Here is a 15,019-nt window from a genome sequence, read left to right as displayed (position 1 = left end):
TCCTCTCTGTCCCAGTTTGCAGCACAGCCTGGGAAACAGGCCTGGGACAGAGTTTAGCTTAAGGCTAGCTAAATTGAAAGGGGTAGCTCCTTTCTACCATTCTATTACAAAGCATTCAGTTTCGTATCATTACTGCTTACTCATTTAGTACAGATTTGAAGTAACCACCTCTTGAAATTATTTTCCTTTCTTCCTTGGTTCCATTCTACACTTTTCCTCTCCAACGCACTACAAAAGACCATAACTTTTTCCTAGACTGCCCTTTTTGATGCCTTTTTTCCCCTTTCTCCTGAAGTTGCCCTACCCCAGTATTTACATTGGGAAAACAGAAAGCCCAAATTCCAGAACAGGTAAATGGACACAATTCTCTTCAATTGCCCAGACATTCTAACAAAGAGTCCTCTGATGAGATGGGGTTTTGTCTGGTGGGAGGTTTTTTTGTTTGGGTTTAAATGGTACTCCAGTTTGAAATGCTCAAGCCAGCTGGATAACCCAGGACAACTCATTTGTAGATGGCTACTTTGGTCTTATGCAATTTGCAATGTAGGAATGTCTTCTCAAGCAAGAAAAAGTGTAGGCATCACCATTAAAGGAAAAAGAAATTAATAAAACCCTTAATCCAAAATTTGATTTTTTTAAATTTTTTTTTTTTTTGCTTAAGGGGATTTTACAGTTTGTTCTAGGAAGGAATTTGTCAATTCTTACTAGGGACACATTTTATTTAAGGCCAAAGCAGAAGCAAAAAAAAGGCAACACCCAAAAGATCCCAAAGAGATGAAGAGTTGAAAGCTTTCTTCATTTTTTTTTGAGTCTGTGCTTTAATTCTGCATAATGCAAAAATTAATCTGTAAGCTGCATACTTTGAGGGTTTATTTTGATTATTTTAAATACAAAACTTTTAAAAAAAAACAAAAAACCACATTTGTCTTTATCATTGTATGTATAAACACACAGAACCAAACTAAATGCAAAGTTTTTAGTAAGAAAACTTAGCTCTGTTCTAACTAATGATTTCAGAAAAGCCTGGTTATCACTTTAAAATGTCAATCTTACAGCACGATCACCTTGAAATTATTTGAAAATAAATCTAAAGGTAATTGCAAATCACCAGGACAGCATCTAACTTGCCTTCTTGGTTAGAACTTGTCAAACATTGGTCAGACATGCTACAATCAAAATGCAAGTTTCTCAACTCCAAGTGCATTGGCCATTCTCAAATTATCCATTGATATCAACTAAACAGCACCCACCAAAACCAACTTCCAGTCTTCCTATGGAGCAGGCCAGAGACAGTCTCACCAACCAGAACATTCTCTAAACACTGTTTTATATGAAAGTGTAAAACTCAAAGACCAAAGAAAATATAAACACAGGGAGAAAGTGCTTCAGAAAATACTGATGAAAACGTGGCAATGCACTAGAATAATTCTTTTCAGTATCTTTTTTTAGGTAAACCATAATGTTTTTATTGCCCTAAAATGTTTTTATCATATAGTGCGTAGCTCTCCAGAAGACTGAAGCATTCACATTAATTTGCTTTAAAGGTGCTACCTTCGTTCCTCTTTGATACACCTGTCTTTATTTATTTTGAATGTACAGCTATTATCCTTACAAAAGGATAGTTTCACTCCTTTGCTTCCCATAGAGAGCTTGGGAACAGGAAACTGCCATGCTAAAGGTAGAGGCCATGCAAAGTTGGAATACAAAAAGAGTATACAGAAAGAAAGAAACACTTCTCATAACAAGCTAGGTCAATGAAGATACTCCTGGCACCCCAAGCCCTGCAGGACAATATGTTCTTACAAAAATTTATGTAATTTGTGAACGATTTTTGTAAAACTTAAGTAAAAAAAGCCTTACTGAAGATAATTTATAACTGAAGCTCCCAGCTGAGCTCCTCAACACTGTAAATGAATGAACAGAGGCTTCCCTAGTATTGAGGTAAAACTTGGTCAGCAGCGCTCAGCCTGTACAGATGTACAAGGAAAAGGAAGCCTAGTAATTTAGTGAATTATGAAATGCATTTCTGGCACATTAAGCAAAATATTCATATTTTTGTTCACTGTGGTCTCTCCCCATAAAATCCCGTCTAGCTAAAATCCAATCTCCATAAAGATTTGTAATCTACAAAGCACAGAATTATTATTTCTATCATTACAGATGGAAAAAAATTGAGGTATTGACACTAGTTTACTGTCCAAGACAAGTCTGATGCTGGGTGGAGAAGACAAAAAAAACAAACAAAAAAAAACCAAAAAAAACCCAAACAACAACAAAACCCACACAAGCCAGGTGTCCAAATGTAGACCTCCACACCTAAGAAGAGAGGTCTTGTGTTCAAAAAGTTAGGATGTGGAAGCTTGGATTTCACCTGTGTCACTAGGTCTTCTGGACCAATTTTACCCTGGCCCTGAGGCAGAAAGCGGGGGGAAGAAGAGAAGAAAAAGCTTTTTCCCCATGAAAGCTCATCAGAAATGCCTGCAAAGGTTTTGGGTTTGAGCAATGAGTGTTCTGTAATAAAAAATTTCCTAGCTCCATGACTGTACCTTGGTCCTTGCAGACTGCAATGAGGAAAGGCTGTGAGGAACGCTAGTTTAGATTTGGTGTGAAGTCACACACAAGGCATTCAGAATGTTGTATGTGCCATAGGAATGTTTTTACTACTGTTTAATTCTATAGGATAGGCTAACATTTGAGTTATGAACCAAACTCCTTGAAATACTTCACAAAAATCTCATCCTGTATCTTTTAGAATAAAGCTTGCTCTTACAGATGCCCTTTTTTAAACAAACTTAATTAGATTACTGTTTGTTACCACTCAGCATTAGGTGCACAGTGTAACATACAGTATTTGGCTACTGACATCCAACAGAGTTCTTACATACTCCAATATACAAGAGTAAAAATAAATAAATAAATAAATTTGTTTTTCCTTTTCAGTTTTGTCTGAAAAGAGCATGACCACTCAGTCAGAATGTCACACCAGTTTAAGAGGGAACTACCAGAGACTAATTGGTTTTTTGACTCTACTATTTTCCTTGTATACTACAGATATATATTCTATACAAGCAGAAATCATCACTTCTTTATCAAAACCTACAATTTCTTTTCAATTCATTTGAGTGAGAAATCAAAATTTTAAAATCACGGTGTTTGAGATAGATTGCAAAGCTGTATTTTGTTTTATTGCTTTTCTTGGTTATGTCTCACTGAAAAATGTGACAACACATGTCCCTGTGAAACATTTCCTTTTTGTTAAGTCAGTATTTTTCTGAAAGAAAGCCATTTCACTGAAAATAAAATTACATATACTCAGCTTACTCATTTGTACAGCAACTGATGTAAATGAGTCTTGATTTCGGCTGGCGTTTCTGGGTACCACTAAAATACATGGGGCTCTGGGAGAGGGAAGTTAGGGGGTTTTGGTGGGCTTGTTTGTTTGTTTGCTTATTTTACTTGTTTGTTCTTGGGCAAGTTAAAAGGTGAGAAATATTTATTTTGTTAAGGCAATAATAAATTTGAGTCGTAGCTCCTACTAGGGGGAGAAAAAGTACATGCCAAAGGCGTGCACCCAGGTCCTATGCATCTCGTTAAACTAGAACAATAAGAGCTCTATGTTTGCCTCGGGGATCCTGTAGATCATATCAGCTGCCGCACTTGCATGCCCGACCAAACTAAGCTGAGTTTGCAAGATACAAGAGGATAAGAGCATGAATGAATTCTTTGCAAAAGGCAGCCATATATCCAGTGCTCGACGGTAAACAGAATGAGAAGAGAGCTGCTGGAAGCAAGGAAAGCACTTGAAAAAAATACATCCCCAGCGTCAAGTAATAGCAATGGATAATAACACATTGTTTAAACAAAATGTAAAAAACCCATAGTAAACTGCTTTAAATGTTCTTTCACCATTAGACATCTGTGCTTATTTTTGGGAGTTGACTAAACTACTAAGAGTTATTGTGTACTTGAAAACTCATTTAGCACCTGTTTAAAAGTGATTGGTGCCTTACAAATAGCTTATGGGAAAGAAGACTCACCTTGTATAAAGCAGGAATGATCTGATGCATTTTCAGTCGATGAAATACAAAGATATCGTACACCGCTGAAATGGCCAGAACAGTCACTCCTTGCTCCTTCCACAGCATGCTGCATCCTGCACACAGCCCTGCTCCCAAGATCCAGCCCCAAGTACTTGGTGAGGAACCTCTGGTAGAGCAGTGTTTCACATAACACATCAGGGAAAGCAGAAAGAAGAGGCAGGCTCCAATGTCTGCCCTCCCTACGATCCCTGCTACGGCTTCCGTGTGGATCGGATGAGATGCAAAGAGCAGGCCTGCTATCAAGGTCCAGTACCCATCCCCAAACAGGATCCTGGAGAAGTTTGTGAAAAGGCCTGTGACTGCAGCATGTAACAGGACGTTTACAAGGTGGTAGCCCCATGGGTCCATCCCTCCAACAGCATGGTTAATGCGGAAGGAGAGTGTGCAGAGAGGTCTGTAGGACTTGTGACTCCCACTGTGAGTGAGTAGTGTCCCCCAAAAGTCATTGTAGAAGATATGGGTCCACGGCGTCTCGGGCAGAAGGTCCTGGTTTGTCTTGATAGCTCGACTACAAAAGACAAATAAAAACTTCATTTCAACAGAAGGAAAAGGGTACAGATGAAAGGCTGCGACAATGCAATCATACTGCTATGACAAGAACGAATGGCGTTGCTTTGGTGCTGCTTTAATTCAAGTTTTGAATTTTTACAGGAGATGTTAGAAAACTACGTATCTATTGACTTCCCGCTAAAGCAAAATTTCCATATAAATTGGCTTTTAAAACATTAGAAACAGATGTTACGCTGCTTCCATTAAATTAAAACACCCTTCAGTGACATTCTTCTGAGTGTAACCCAGGAGTAATCGGTTAAGATTTGATGAGTTATAATTAAAACGTAAAAGAAATATGAAAAACTGACAAACATTATTGTTGAAACAACAGATCCTCCAGTAATTCAGAACTAAAACCCCAACTGGCCTTTTATACTGAAATTTTAATTTAGATGTTGGAATGAATCTCATCGACATGGATGAACAATAAATACAGAAGTCAGTAGAAGCATGCAAATCTCTGGTGCTGTACGGGGCACTCCCACAACTGTCTCGTACATATTTTGACTGACAATATTTTCTGCCTGTCTTACCTTGCAGGAGGCAGACAGCAGAATATTTTAGAGATTAAAAGATACCTTCTCTTTAAATTTCTTATATTTACAACTGAGGAAAAACATTCTTACGTTGTATTACCTTATGAATTCAAGTCTGTGTCAGCTTGATTGGAAAAAAAAAATTTCTGCAGCTTTCAGCGTTTATGTTTCCAACCACCCTGGCAAGGACTGGTGCCAGCCATTAGCAGTCCCCGTGTCTAATTCGGTACTGTAAAAATCTGTCCCCTATAATGTTTGTACAAATCCAATCATTTGCATTTAAAATTTATGCTGTGGGAGAAGGTGTGAGACCTGCTTAGCGCAAAAAGATGACTAGAATTTAATTAGTTACTTGCCTTCATAACCAAAGTTGTATTTAAGCAATTCTTTAAAGACGCATTGTTGTTACTACTGAGCTTAACTCATTTAGCTTTTTTTTTTAAACAGGGTAATTAAGAAACCAGCCAGCTCAAGACTCTTTTATTAAAAATATTAAACACAAGAGATGATTTATATCTACCGCTTTACTCATTCCCTCTTTCTGCCTTTCCAATAAATATCTTCCCATAATTAACAATTTTTCAACTCTGATGAGGAAGAAAAAAAAATGGTGAGAAAGTCAGGCCTGTGTTTGAAATGCACTACTCTAATTCATACTCCAAGACTCCCCTCACGTTCTCCACTCCCTTGGAACCTGTATCCAAATCCGATTTTTTTTTTATAGTATTAGTTTCAGGAATGTTGTCTTGCTCTGTAAAGAAAAATGCTCAAACACTGATATACTATGCCACAGAATGTCCATGCAAATACTCTAAATACCACACAGCTCAGCATTTCCATTGTCCAGAGCACATTGCTGTAATGCTTTCAGACATGCTTCCTCTCAGCATGTCCTTTTGTCTCTGAGCATATGGAGGTTATGGAGAGGTCAGCCTTTAAAGATCTGATGATGCTTTCTACAATACTTGAAAATTTTCATTTTGACTTCTGCTTATGCAGTGGATCAGGTTGCTTGTATTTGTTTTCCCAACCCCACACACATTTTTCTCATTTTAGTCCAGTCACAAAAGAACATTGGAAGAAAACAAGATCTTTGTTTTCACATTATTTATCTTGTCCTTCCGTATAGTCCCTTCCTGAAATCTAATTCCTCTGTTTGTGATTTCAGTTTGTAGTATCACTCTCAGAACTACTATGAGAAAACTAGGAATTCAGCAAGAATGAAGCAGGTGTTAGGCTAGAAAGAGTCCCTTCTCTGAGGAAAACATAGTATGTTAGACTACAGATTCCCAAACGCTAAGAAAGGCTATCAGATGTCAGGATTTAAAGTTGAAACCCTGAACTGCAAAGGTGTTTTTTCTTGGGGAAACACTAAGAAAATAAGTGGCAGTAATATTGCCAGCACAACTGCCCTCCCTGAGGCAGAGCATTCTGCTACAAAGAGCCTAGATGGTGCCCAGGTCATTCCCAGGAAATGGCAGCTTTCATTACATCTTTTGCAAATGGGGCCATTTCCAACACTTGAAGCCATGCAAGGACTTTAAAAAAAAAAACACAAACGGAACTGCAGCTACCAGTAGACATGTATAAAGCAACTCCACACTATGATGCTACACTTGTTAAGAAGAGAAAGCAACCAGCCCTCTCCCTCTAAGCCCTCCCTCCATCGTGCAGCACATACTCATATTGGATTATTCCCCACCAAAAGTAAACTGCTTTTCTCCAAATCATAAAGAAACCTATTACAAAGAAACCATTCTGGAGGCATTAATTCAGTCAAATTTTATTTACAGCCTCAGCAACAAATTTGGTGCAGCCCTGATCCTCTCCGGTTCAGTCCTATTCACAGTAAAAGCAAAAAAAAAACAAAACACCACAACTAAAAATGAAAAGGAAGCCTTGAAGATACAGTACTGATCATCCTGTACTTGGGTATGGATTTCAGCAAGCAATTCAGAAATACTCCTAGTTTCTTGTGCATGTAAAGGCAACAGATTATAGTACCTGCCAGTCAGCATGAAAAATACGAAAGCTGCCAGTTCCAGCTTACTCAGTGGTTCAGTCAGGTCAAATGTATTCTCAACAAGCCAGAATTTTAAATAAAGTTAAAACTTCTTTCCATATGGTTATTTTTTTGCTAAATGTATGAAAGTAAAAGTGGAAAAGTCTAACTAATGCTTTGGGATATTAGAAAAGTCTAATACAAGAGCAAAGCTAGATGTCCTACAGCAAAGAAGCGAGTCTCACATAGTTTACTTGTTGAACGTCCAACAACTACTCTGTTTCACGTTATAAATGTGAGAAAAACGACACTTGGCCAACATTAGACTTGACTGCATAGGAGGATGCAGGAATACGAGCACCTAAGATACTGGAGCCAGGCTGCTCTGTGTCATTTTGCCCTCAAAAGTAAAAGCAAGCAAGGTCTCAGGAACTAAGGACAACACCCCGGACACCCTTACTGCAGGTCAGGCAGAAACAGCCGGTGGGCTGAGTCCAGCCCAGGCATAACCAGCCAGGGCTGCGCCCATCTGCATCCCCAGCCTGGCTGTCTAACAGCACTGGCAAGAAAAACGTGAAGTGAAATGTTTCTCTCTGTGAAGCGGAGAGAAAGACAAGCTCTGTATCTAATAAAAGAATAAAAATAAATAGTGCTAAATTGCTCATGTCAGGGCCCTGAGGACACTAACAAGCCTTGACAGTCCTGACCTCCCGGTCCCTGGACCCGGACTCCCCTTGCCCTGCCCACGGCCCAGGACCCCATGTCACCCCCCGGGACCGTCAGCCCCCAACCCAGCGACACGGCAGCAGGGCCGCTCTCCAGCTCCCCACAGACCGGCCTGGCCGTGGGCCCCGCGGGCCCAGGCCCACCATGGGCCCATCTCCCGGCCCGGCCTCAGCCCCAGGGAGGTGCCTGATGCCTGGGCCTGTGGCAGCTCCCTGGCTGCCTTGCTCCTGGCTGGGGCAAGGCCCTGTTTTTCTTTAATGACTAAATGAACAAGCTGTTAACTCTGCTGCAGTATCAATGCTTAGTTGCCAACGTCAGCGGCAATTTTGAAAGCAGTCCCTCTTCACGGCCTGGCAGGTAGCACTGACGTGTCCTTTGCAAAGCCTCCCGTGCTGGCAGCCACCCGGGCTCTCCGCAGATAGAAAATAATATTAATTGCTGGCTCCGGGAAAGACTTTGGGATAAAGGAAACTACAAAATGCCTTATTAGCCTTGTCTTCTCCTTCACTCACAGTTTACCTTCAGGTTATGTCCCGCAGATTAGTCCAATCTTGCTAATGGGCATAACAAGAGGAACTCTCCAACTGCACTCATCACTCAAACAGAGCCGTAAACTCTGCTCTCGCTAAAAGGCAGCGGGTCACCGGGGAAAGTCATTTTTCAAAGCTCCAACACAATTGGCATTTTTACTTTCAAGCAGCCCCAGATAAGGGTTGCAGACTCAGTCAGGGAACTTGTTTTCTTCAATTTTTAATGCCTGCCCACTTCACCCATCCCAGGAGAGCGGGATATCTTATTCAGTGTACAACAAATGGATGGGTTGGGGGGGGGGGGGGGGGGGGAAGAAATCAGAGTCAGCTATCAGTTCTTCAGAAATGGAAGCCTGAAGACAGACAAAAGCTGTGAAGGCAAAATCATAATTTCTAATCCCCTCGAAAGAACCCTTCTGCTTCCTGCCATAAACCACTTATTTGCCTAGGTCGGTACACACCTTGAGTGCAATTCAGTAAGATTTTTTTCATCAAACCAAAAAATGCCAGAGATACAGCAGTTCACGCATGCACATATACATTCATACACACACAGAGAAGTCCCAGATGTTTTTAAAATTAACAGCTATATATGTCCTAAACTTGTGCACTAGTGCTAAACTGATCCAGGTGTTAACACCAGGGTAAAAAAACAGATGCAACATTCTAAAGTGATTTAACACGTTAAGCCTTATGTCCAGCTTCAATATTGCTAATGGTCCCCATATGCTGAAAATGAACATCAGCATTTGAAGTAGAGAACATATTTTAAAGAAAAAGGAGAACTCCCAAACGTGCACACAGGAAGCCATTGACCAGCCCTCTCACATACAAAACAGATAGACAGTGATGGACTGGCAAGTCTCTACTTGGACGTTCTTTGTTGTTTTTCCTCAAGATCTTTTTTGAATATTATTCATTTACTTCTTTTTCATAAATAGCAATGGAAAAGCACCCTGGAGTATTTTTACAGTGGATCTTAACAAGTCACCCTAAGGATGTTTTCAAGATCATATGTTACTTCTGTAGACAATAAGCCTGAAAACACCACCAGAGTCTACTTTTTGGAGTACAAACAGCTTCACATCCCCAAAACATACAGCAGCTGAGTCAACCTTCCAAACTACTTACAAGCTATCTGTTAGGCAGGTGCATGGTCAGAAAGCAGCCAAGTAGAGCTTGTCACAGTTTGGACAATTCTTGTACTTGCCCGCAGACTACAATATACACGTAGTCTGTATTGATAGGATAAAGAACAATCAGAAAATACTATCTAGTACGTAGAGGTGTCTTGAAGTAATAACCATAAGTACATAAAAACACATCCATTTAAATGTTTAGTTATAGACTCAAGGGAACTAGTTGCCATTCTGGTAGATTTCTTGTGGCAATTATGTCTTATTTGTTCCGTATTTAAGTTCATTCCTTCTCAGCTGTTGTGAAAGTGGAATCTATCTACAAAACTAGCAGGCAGTAAAGTTTTATTCATGCCAATTCTCAAAAAAAAGTTATCTATGTTGTATATCAACTAGGGACACCTGCAGGAGACCAAATTCTGTGCATCCTCTGGTTTTCAAGTTGCAGCTTTCAGTTTCTCTTAAGAACATGCTTTCTTAGGTGAATCTCTAAGGAAGAGATAATAACTCAGCTGTTTTCAGATAGGAAGTACTGGGTAACAACTAGTTAAGTGATATATAGGATCCTGAGTTGCTTGCTAGGCTCTGAGAATAGGACTATACATACCAAATAGATTGAAGGAAATACCAAGGTTCAAATCATATTTTAAATTAATTAAAGGAAAACCTATCATCACAAAAGGCCAATAAAGTTCTAGTAAACTACTACCTAGTTAATTTCTGACAATCGTATGGTCCTTTTCTAACTATATAGAAATACCTGAATGCATCAAACTCAGAGCTCAAACACTGAACACAATATATATTTTTAATATAATATTCCTATCCTAACTGCTAGTGAAAGCTATTAACCAAACATGTAGTTAATACAGGCCCTCAGAAGAATACATTAACAAATGATAATATTATTTATAGATTTCAGACTATTACTGCCCTACAGCAGTAATTTCATAGTCAGCTTCAGTTTAGTACCAGAACAATCAGGAACGACAGGTAACAGGACTGTAAGTAGTGTTTTGCTCATAAAACTTTCTTGCGTGAGACATTCCTGAATTAGATACAAGCAGAGTGGAAAGATGGATGAGTGAGACAACTATAACTATACCCTCACATGATTGCAACCACTGCCAAAAATGAAGACACAGAGAAATGAACAAAAAAACCCTCCAGAAAACAAACAACAAAATCACAGAGAAAGGTTATGGTCTTGTACCACAGTATAAAGACGTACAGACTTTCTAAGATCTTCTAAGCTGCACAATGTCTTTTAAAGGAATTGATCTTTTTAAAATAAGCACCATAAATTTGCAGAATGCAATGGGAGAAAAAAGACATCTAAGCAAGGTAACTTGTTCCTTGCTTATTTCCATGAATGACTATCAGCTGTGGTTTTACTTAGTCCATCAGTAGGCTATGATCCAGCAGCCCAACAGCTGCAGCCTTCTAGACTTTATACCTTTGCAACTGAAGACGCACGGTGTTACTCATAAAAAGGAATCGGTGGTAGTAGTTACATACAACACTGAATGCTGTTGGGCACTGCCTTAACTACACTGAAGTCTGCTGCACATATTGATTTTCTTATTGACTAAAAGAGCTTTGAAAACTTTAAGTAACTAAAGGTTCAAAACATTTTTGGTCACGGGAAGGCTGAGATGGCCTGAAAAAAATCTTTTCCACCCAGGACATAAATATTTCAACAGCTAAGTATAAAGGCTTTGAACTGTATCTTTCTCCATAGTATAAGCCTTTTCATTTCTAAGTGTGTCCTCATATGCTGAAAGAATCTGGGCTTAATATTAACCCTAAGTGCACCTTACTCCCTCTTGCTTTAAGCTTTAGTCTGGCATAACGAACACTAAAAGATGGACTATGTGAAATTTGAAACCCTAATTAATACCAACTGCCTGGCATAGCACTCTTTGATTATTCATGCACAGGTAAAAAATGCAGGCTGGAGGGAAGTGAGAGAAGTAATTAATATTTTCTGACGCCGAACAATGGGGTACCATCATTTTCCTCTCAGGAGGGAGCAGATAAACAGAGGGAGAAGGGCTCCTGTCTTTGTGGCTGCTCCCTGAGTTTCTTCACCACAGCATGTACAGTAGGTCTGTGAAAAAACATTTACTGAAACAATACGTACATTCCTAAACTAGAGAATGCTTTCTGCTATTCTCACAGCTGTTTCATAAGCTAGTTTCTCTCACGATTACACCATAAAACATAAAATTGCTAATTCTGTTCCTCTAAGACTTCAAGACACTTCATATTTACCTGATAACATACTCTTTCAAATTCACATTCAAAGTTATTCTTTAAAATATTCTTCAGTGCCAAACTACTGCCGGGCAATAACTCATGATTTGTTTATTTTATATATATATATGTATATATAAAAAATAACAGCTTCTGAAGCATGGTCAGAATTCATAGTTGGAACCTCTGCTCCCCTTTTCAAATCTATTTTAGATGATAAAAGCGGGCCCAGCAGGCCTTATTAGATTTACTGTTCTGCAGTAGAATATGGCACTATACTATTTCTCTTCCCCACTTTCCTTTGAAAAAATAAAACATAAATAATTTTTGCCATTTCACCATACAGCAACTCACAACAGTACAAAGACAGAAATTTTAAGGCTTGAGAATACAGTAGTTAAAGCAGACATGTTGAGTTTCTTAACCAAACTAATAGTATGGATATTAAACTACTTTTTTTTGACAAGCCACTTTCTGAATATACATAAAGCCTTTCCAAGGCACACACATTTTAAGCCATTATCTGAAAATGGAGGCACACATACTGTAACACTACAGAATAGAGTTTATCAGTCATACATCAGTCCCATGACTATCTTCTCTGTTCTTTTCAGTACATGGCAGACTATACTAAGAAAAAAAAACTCAGTAATTTAATTTTTGAAAAATTACCTTTTTTTTTTCCCATTCAATCTATTTTCTGACAGTATTTTGAGAAAGTTCAAGGAAATTGTACATAATTATGCCCAAACCCATGCCTCTTGTGAACTCTAAATTTAAAGCCTGAAAGAATGTTTAGGCAGCACTGACTTTTATTTTTAGTGAAGCATCGAAGAGAATACACAGGAACATGTAAACATGCAAATATAGAAATAATGAGTAGAGGAGAAACTACTGAACCACAATGTAATATACAGACATTCTCCTTTATATTTTTTTTTTGGGGGGGGGGGGGGGGGGGGGAGGGAGGGGGGAGGGACGGAGGACGACATCAAGTTATTTTGTGTAAGTTCCTTTCTTCAAGCCTTTATTTAAGCACAAAAAAACCCCTTCATTAACCAAGGTCTGGTCTAAACTTAAAATTTTACTGGTTTAACTGAAAGGTGTTATTCAAAAATCTATTTAGTGAAAAAAATTTTGTGTACACATATCCACAGAGATCAATTTAACCTTTATACTGCCTTTAGAACTCATACTGAAGAAATGTCCTTATTGGGGGAGGGGGAACAAAAAAAAACAGTCCCAGACCCAGGTATCATTGGTCATGTTCATGTTTTTCACTGTAAGAATCAAGCGATTCAGAGAGCAGGCAGACCCACCCCGGCTTTCATTATCCACAGAACTGGCAAGCACAGACCACACCATGCTACAAACTATCAGCTGTGGAATTTGTGCCCAGCCAAAATTCTCCTGTCTCCAGAAAGTCTCCTCCTCCCTCCCTTCAGACCCACCATAACATGCATAAATGCATAAAACTAATGTTCTGACACACACCAACTGTACACCCCTCATTGCTTTTCCTACCCAAAGGATATCATGCTAGCAGATTTGTGGGGTGGTTTTTTTTGGTTTTTGTTTTGTTTTGTTTTAATAATATTGTACAGAATAAGCATTTTCCATTTAGGTTAAGCATATTTTGCTATCTTACAAATATTTATGCTGAAGCCCTAAAAGACTATTTTGTATGGCAAGAAACCAGAACTCTTGGGTATCTTTTTCTTGTAGTATTGCCCATTTTTAATATAACTGCCCTCAGAAGTTGCTCAATTATGTATACGAAAGATCACCCACAAATATATTAACTTGACACAATACAAAAGGTACCATTTTCAGACAGCAACTTCCAAATAAAGGGGTAAGTGAAAACACAATGCTTAAAATTTTTCTTTCCTGAAATCAGTCTGGTCTGACGAATCAAACAGATGCCACGGGTCTTCAAAATCATTACTATCTTCCTAGTCTAGTTTACCAACTTCTCTGATATGCAGTCACAGGTGATTGTGGTCATAGCCCTATTTATAGCTAGATACTAAATAATATTGTGAGGGCAAGTGAATCCTCTCTGAGGATTAAAAAACTCTAATATACTCTGAGTCAGCTCCAAAGTCCAGCTTCACAATCATAAACCAAAGATCAAAGCATTTCAGTGAAACAGCCTGAGGAAACACACAAAACAAGGCAAGTTTAACTTGATGGAAAAAGCAGCAAGAAATGTTAACATATACTTGAGATAAAACCCAAGGCTTCCATTTCTCTGTGATGACAGTTTACTCACCAGTGAATCAACCAAAATACTTAAAGTACCTTCTCAGAGGATTCCAAATTAAAAAATAGTGCAGCACTTTTCCTTCTCAGATTCCTATTAACCAAAATGCCTACAGTATCTATAGAGGGGCTAAAATCTGGCTAGAAAGCATTTGTGATGGATGGAATTAGACTGTATCCTCAGGCCTTGCCACAGACATGTCAGACAAATTCCTGGAAACATTTTTGTAATATTTTTTTTTTTTTTTAAGGAACTTGCTACAGATATATGTCAAAACCAATTTTTATGAAAACTAAATTCTATCAAAAAGTAAAACAACCCAGATAATTAAAAACAATATTTGGTCCCACAAAGATGTGTAATGACTTCTTGTGAATAGAGTGACTGTTCAGCGTAGTCCTGGATGAATGAACTATGCTCTCCAACTTCTTCACAGGAGCACTGTGGGATACCCTTCACAAACATACTTTAATAGAGCAGACTGGCACCCACCCATTTGGAAGGTGTTGATCCTACTGAAAGAGGTTGAAATCAGTTTTACTGATGTATTTCATCTTTGCACCTCAACAGCTTATCCAGATGCAGGGATTCACTAGAGTAAACCAAGTTTTGTGGCATGCCATAGCAATTGTGAAACACTAGAAATTGAAACCATAGCAGTGTTTAAAATAAATTTTATTTTCTCTTAATTCCTTGATTAAAAGCACCCAGTTAGTAGGCAACCAGTTTGGGAGTGACATCGAAAGGACTAATCACAGTTATTTTGTAAAAGAAAATATGGGCTTTATAGTTGCCATTATAAGCAAGTCCACACCAAGCACACTCTTGAGGATTTTACTGGATGCTGTCAAAGATTGAGCTAAAAAGCCAGGAAATGACAAATTAGTTGAATTATGTTATCAGAACGTGCAGGAT

General features: G+C 38.7%; 1 protein-coding gene across 1 annotated transcript in view; it reads right to left on the bottom strand.

Moving 5' to 3' along the window:
* The window catches only part of TMTC2 (transmembrane O-mannosyltransferase targeting cadherins 2), a 257,597-nt gene that overhangs the window by 151,795 nt on the left and 90,783 nt on the right, over window positions 1-15,019 (bottom strand). Inside the window, exon 2 of the mRNA XM_049792348.1 lies at window positions 4,038-4,608. Coding sequence (XP_049648305.1) covers window positions 4,038-4,608 — 571 coding nt within the window. The remainder of the gene's footprint in view (window positions 1-4,037; window positions 4,609-15,019) is intronic.

Source organism: Accipiter gentilis, chromosome 34 (assembly GCF_929443795.1).
Source record: "Accipiter gentilis chromosome 34, bAccGen1.1, whole genome shotgun sequence".
In the NCBI taxonomy this organism is placed as follows: Eukaryota; Metazoa; Chordata; class Aves; order Accipitriformes; family Accipitridae; genus Astur; species Astur gentilis.
This window is presented reverse-complemented; position numbering and strand designations above follow the sequence as displayed.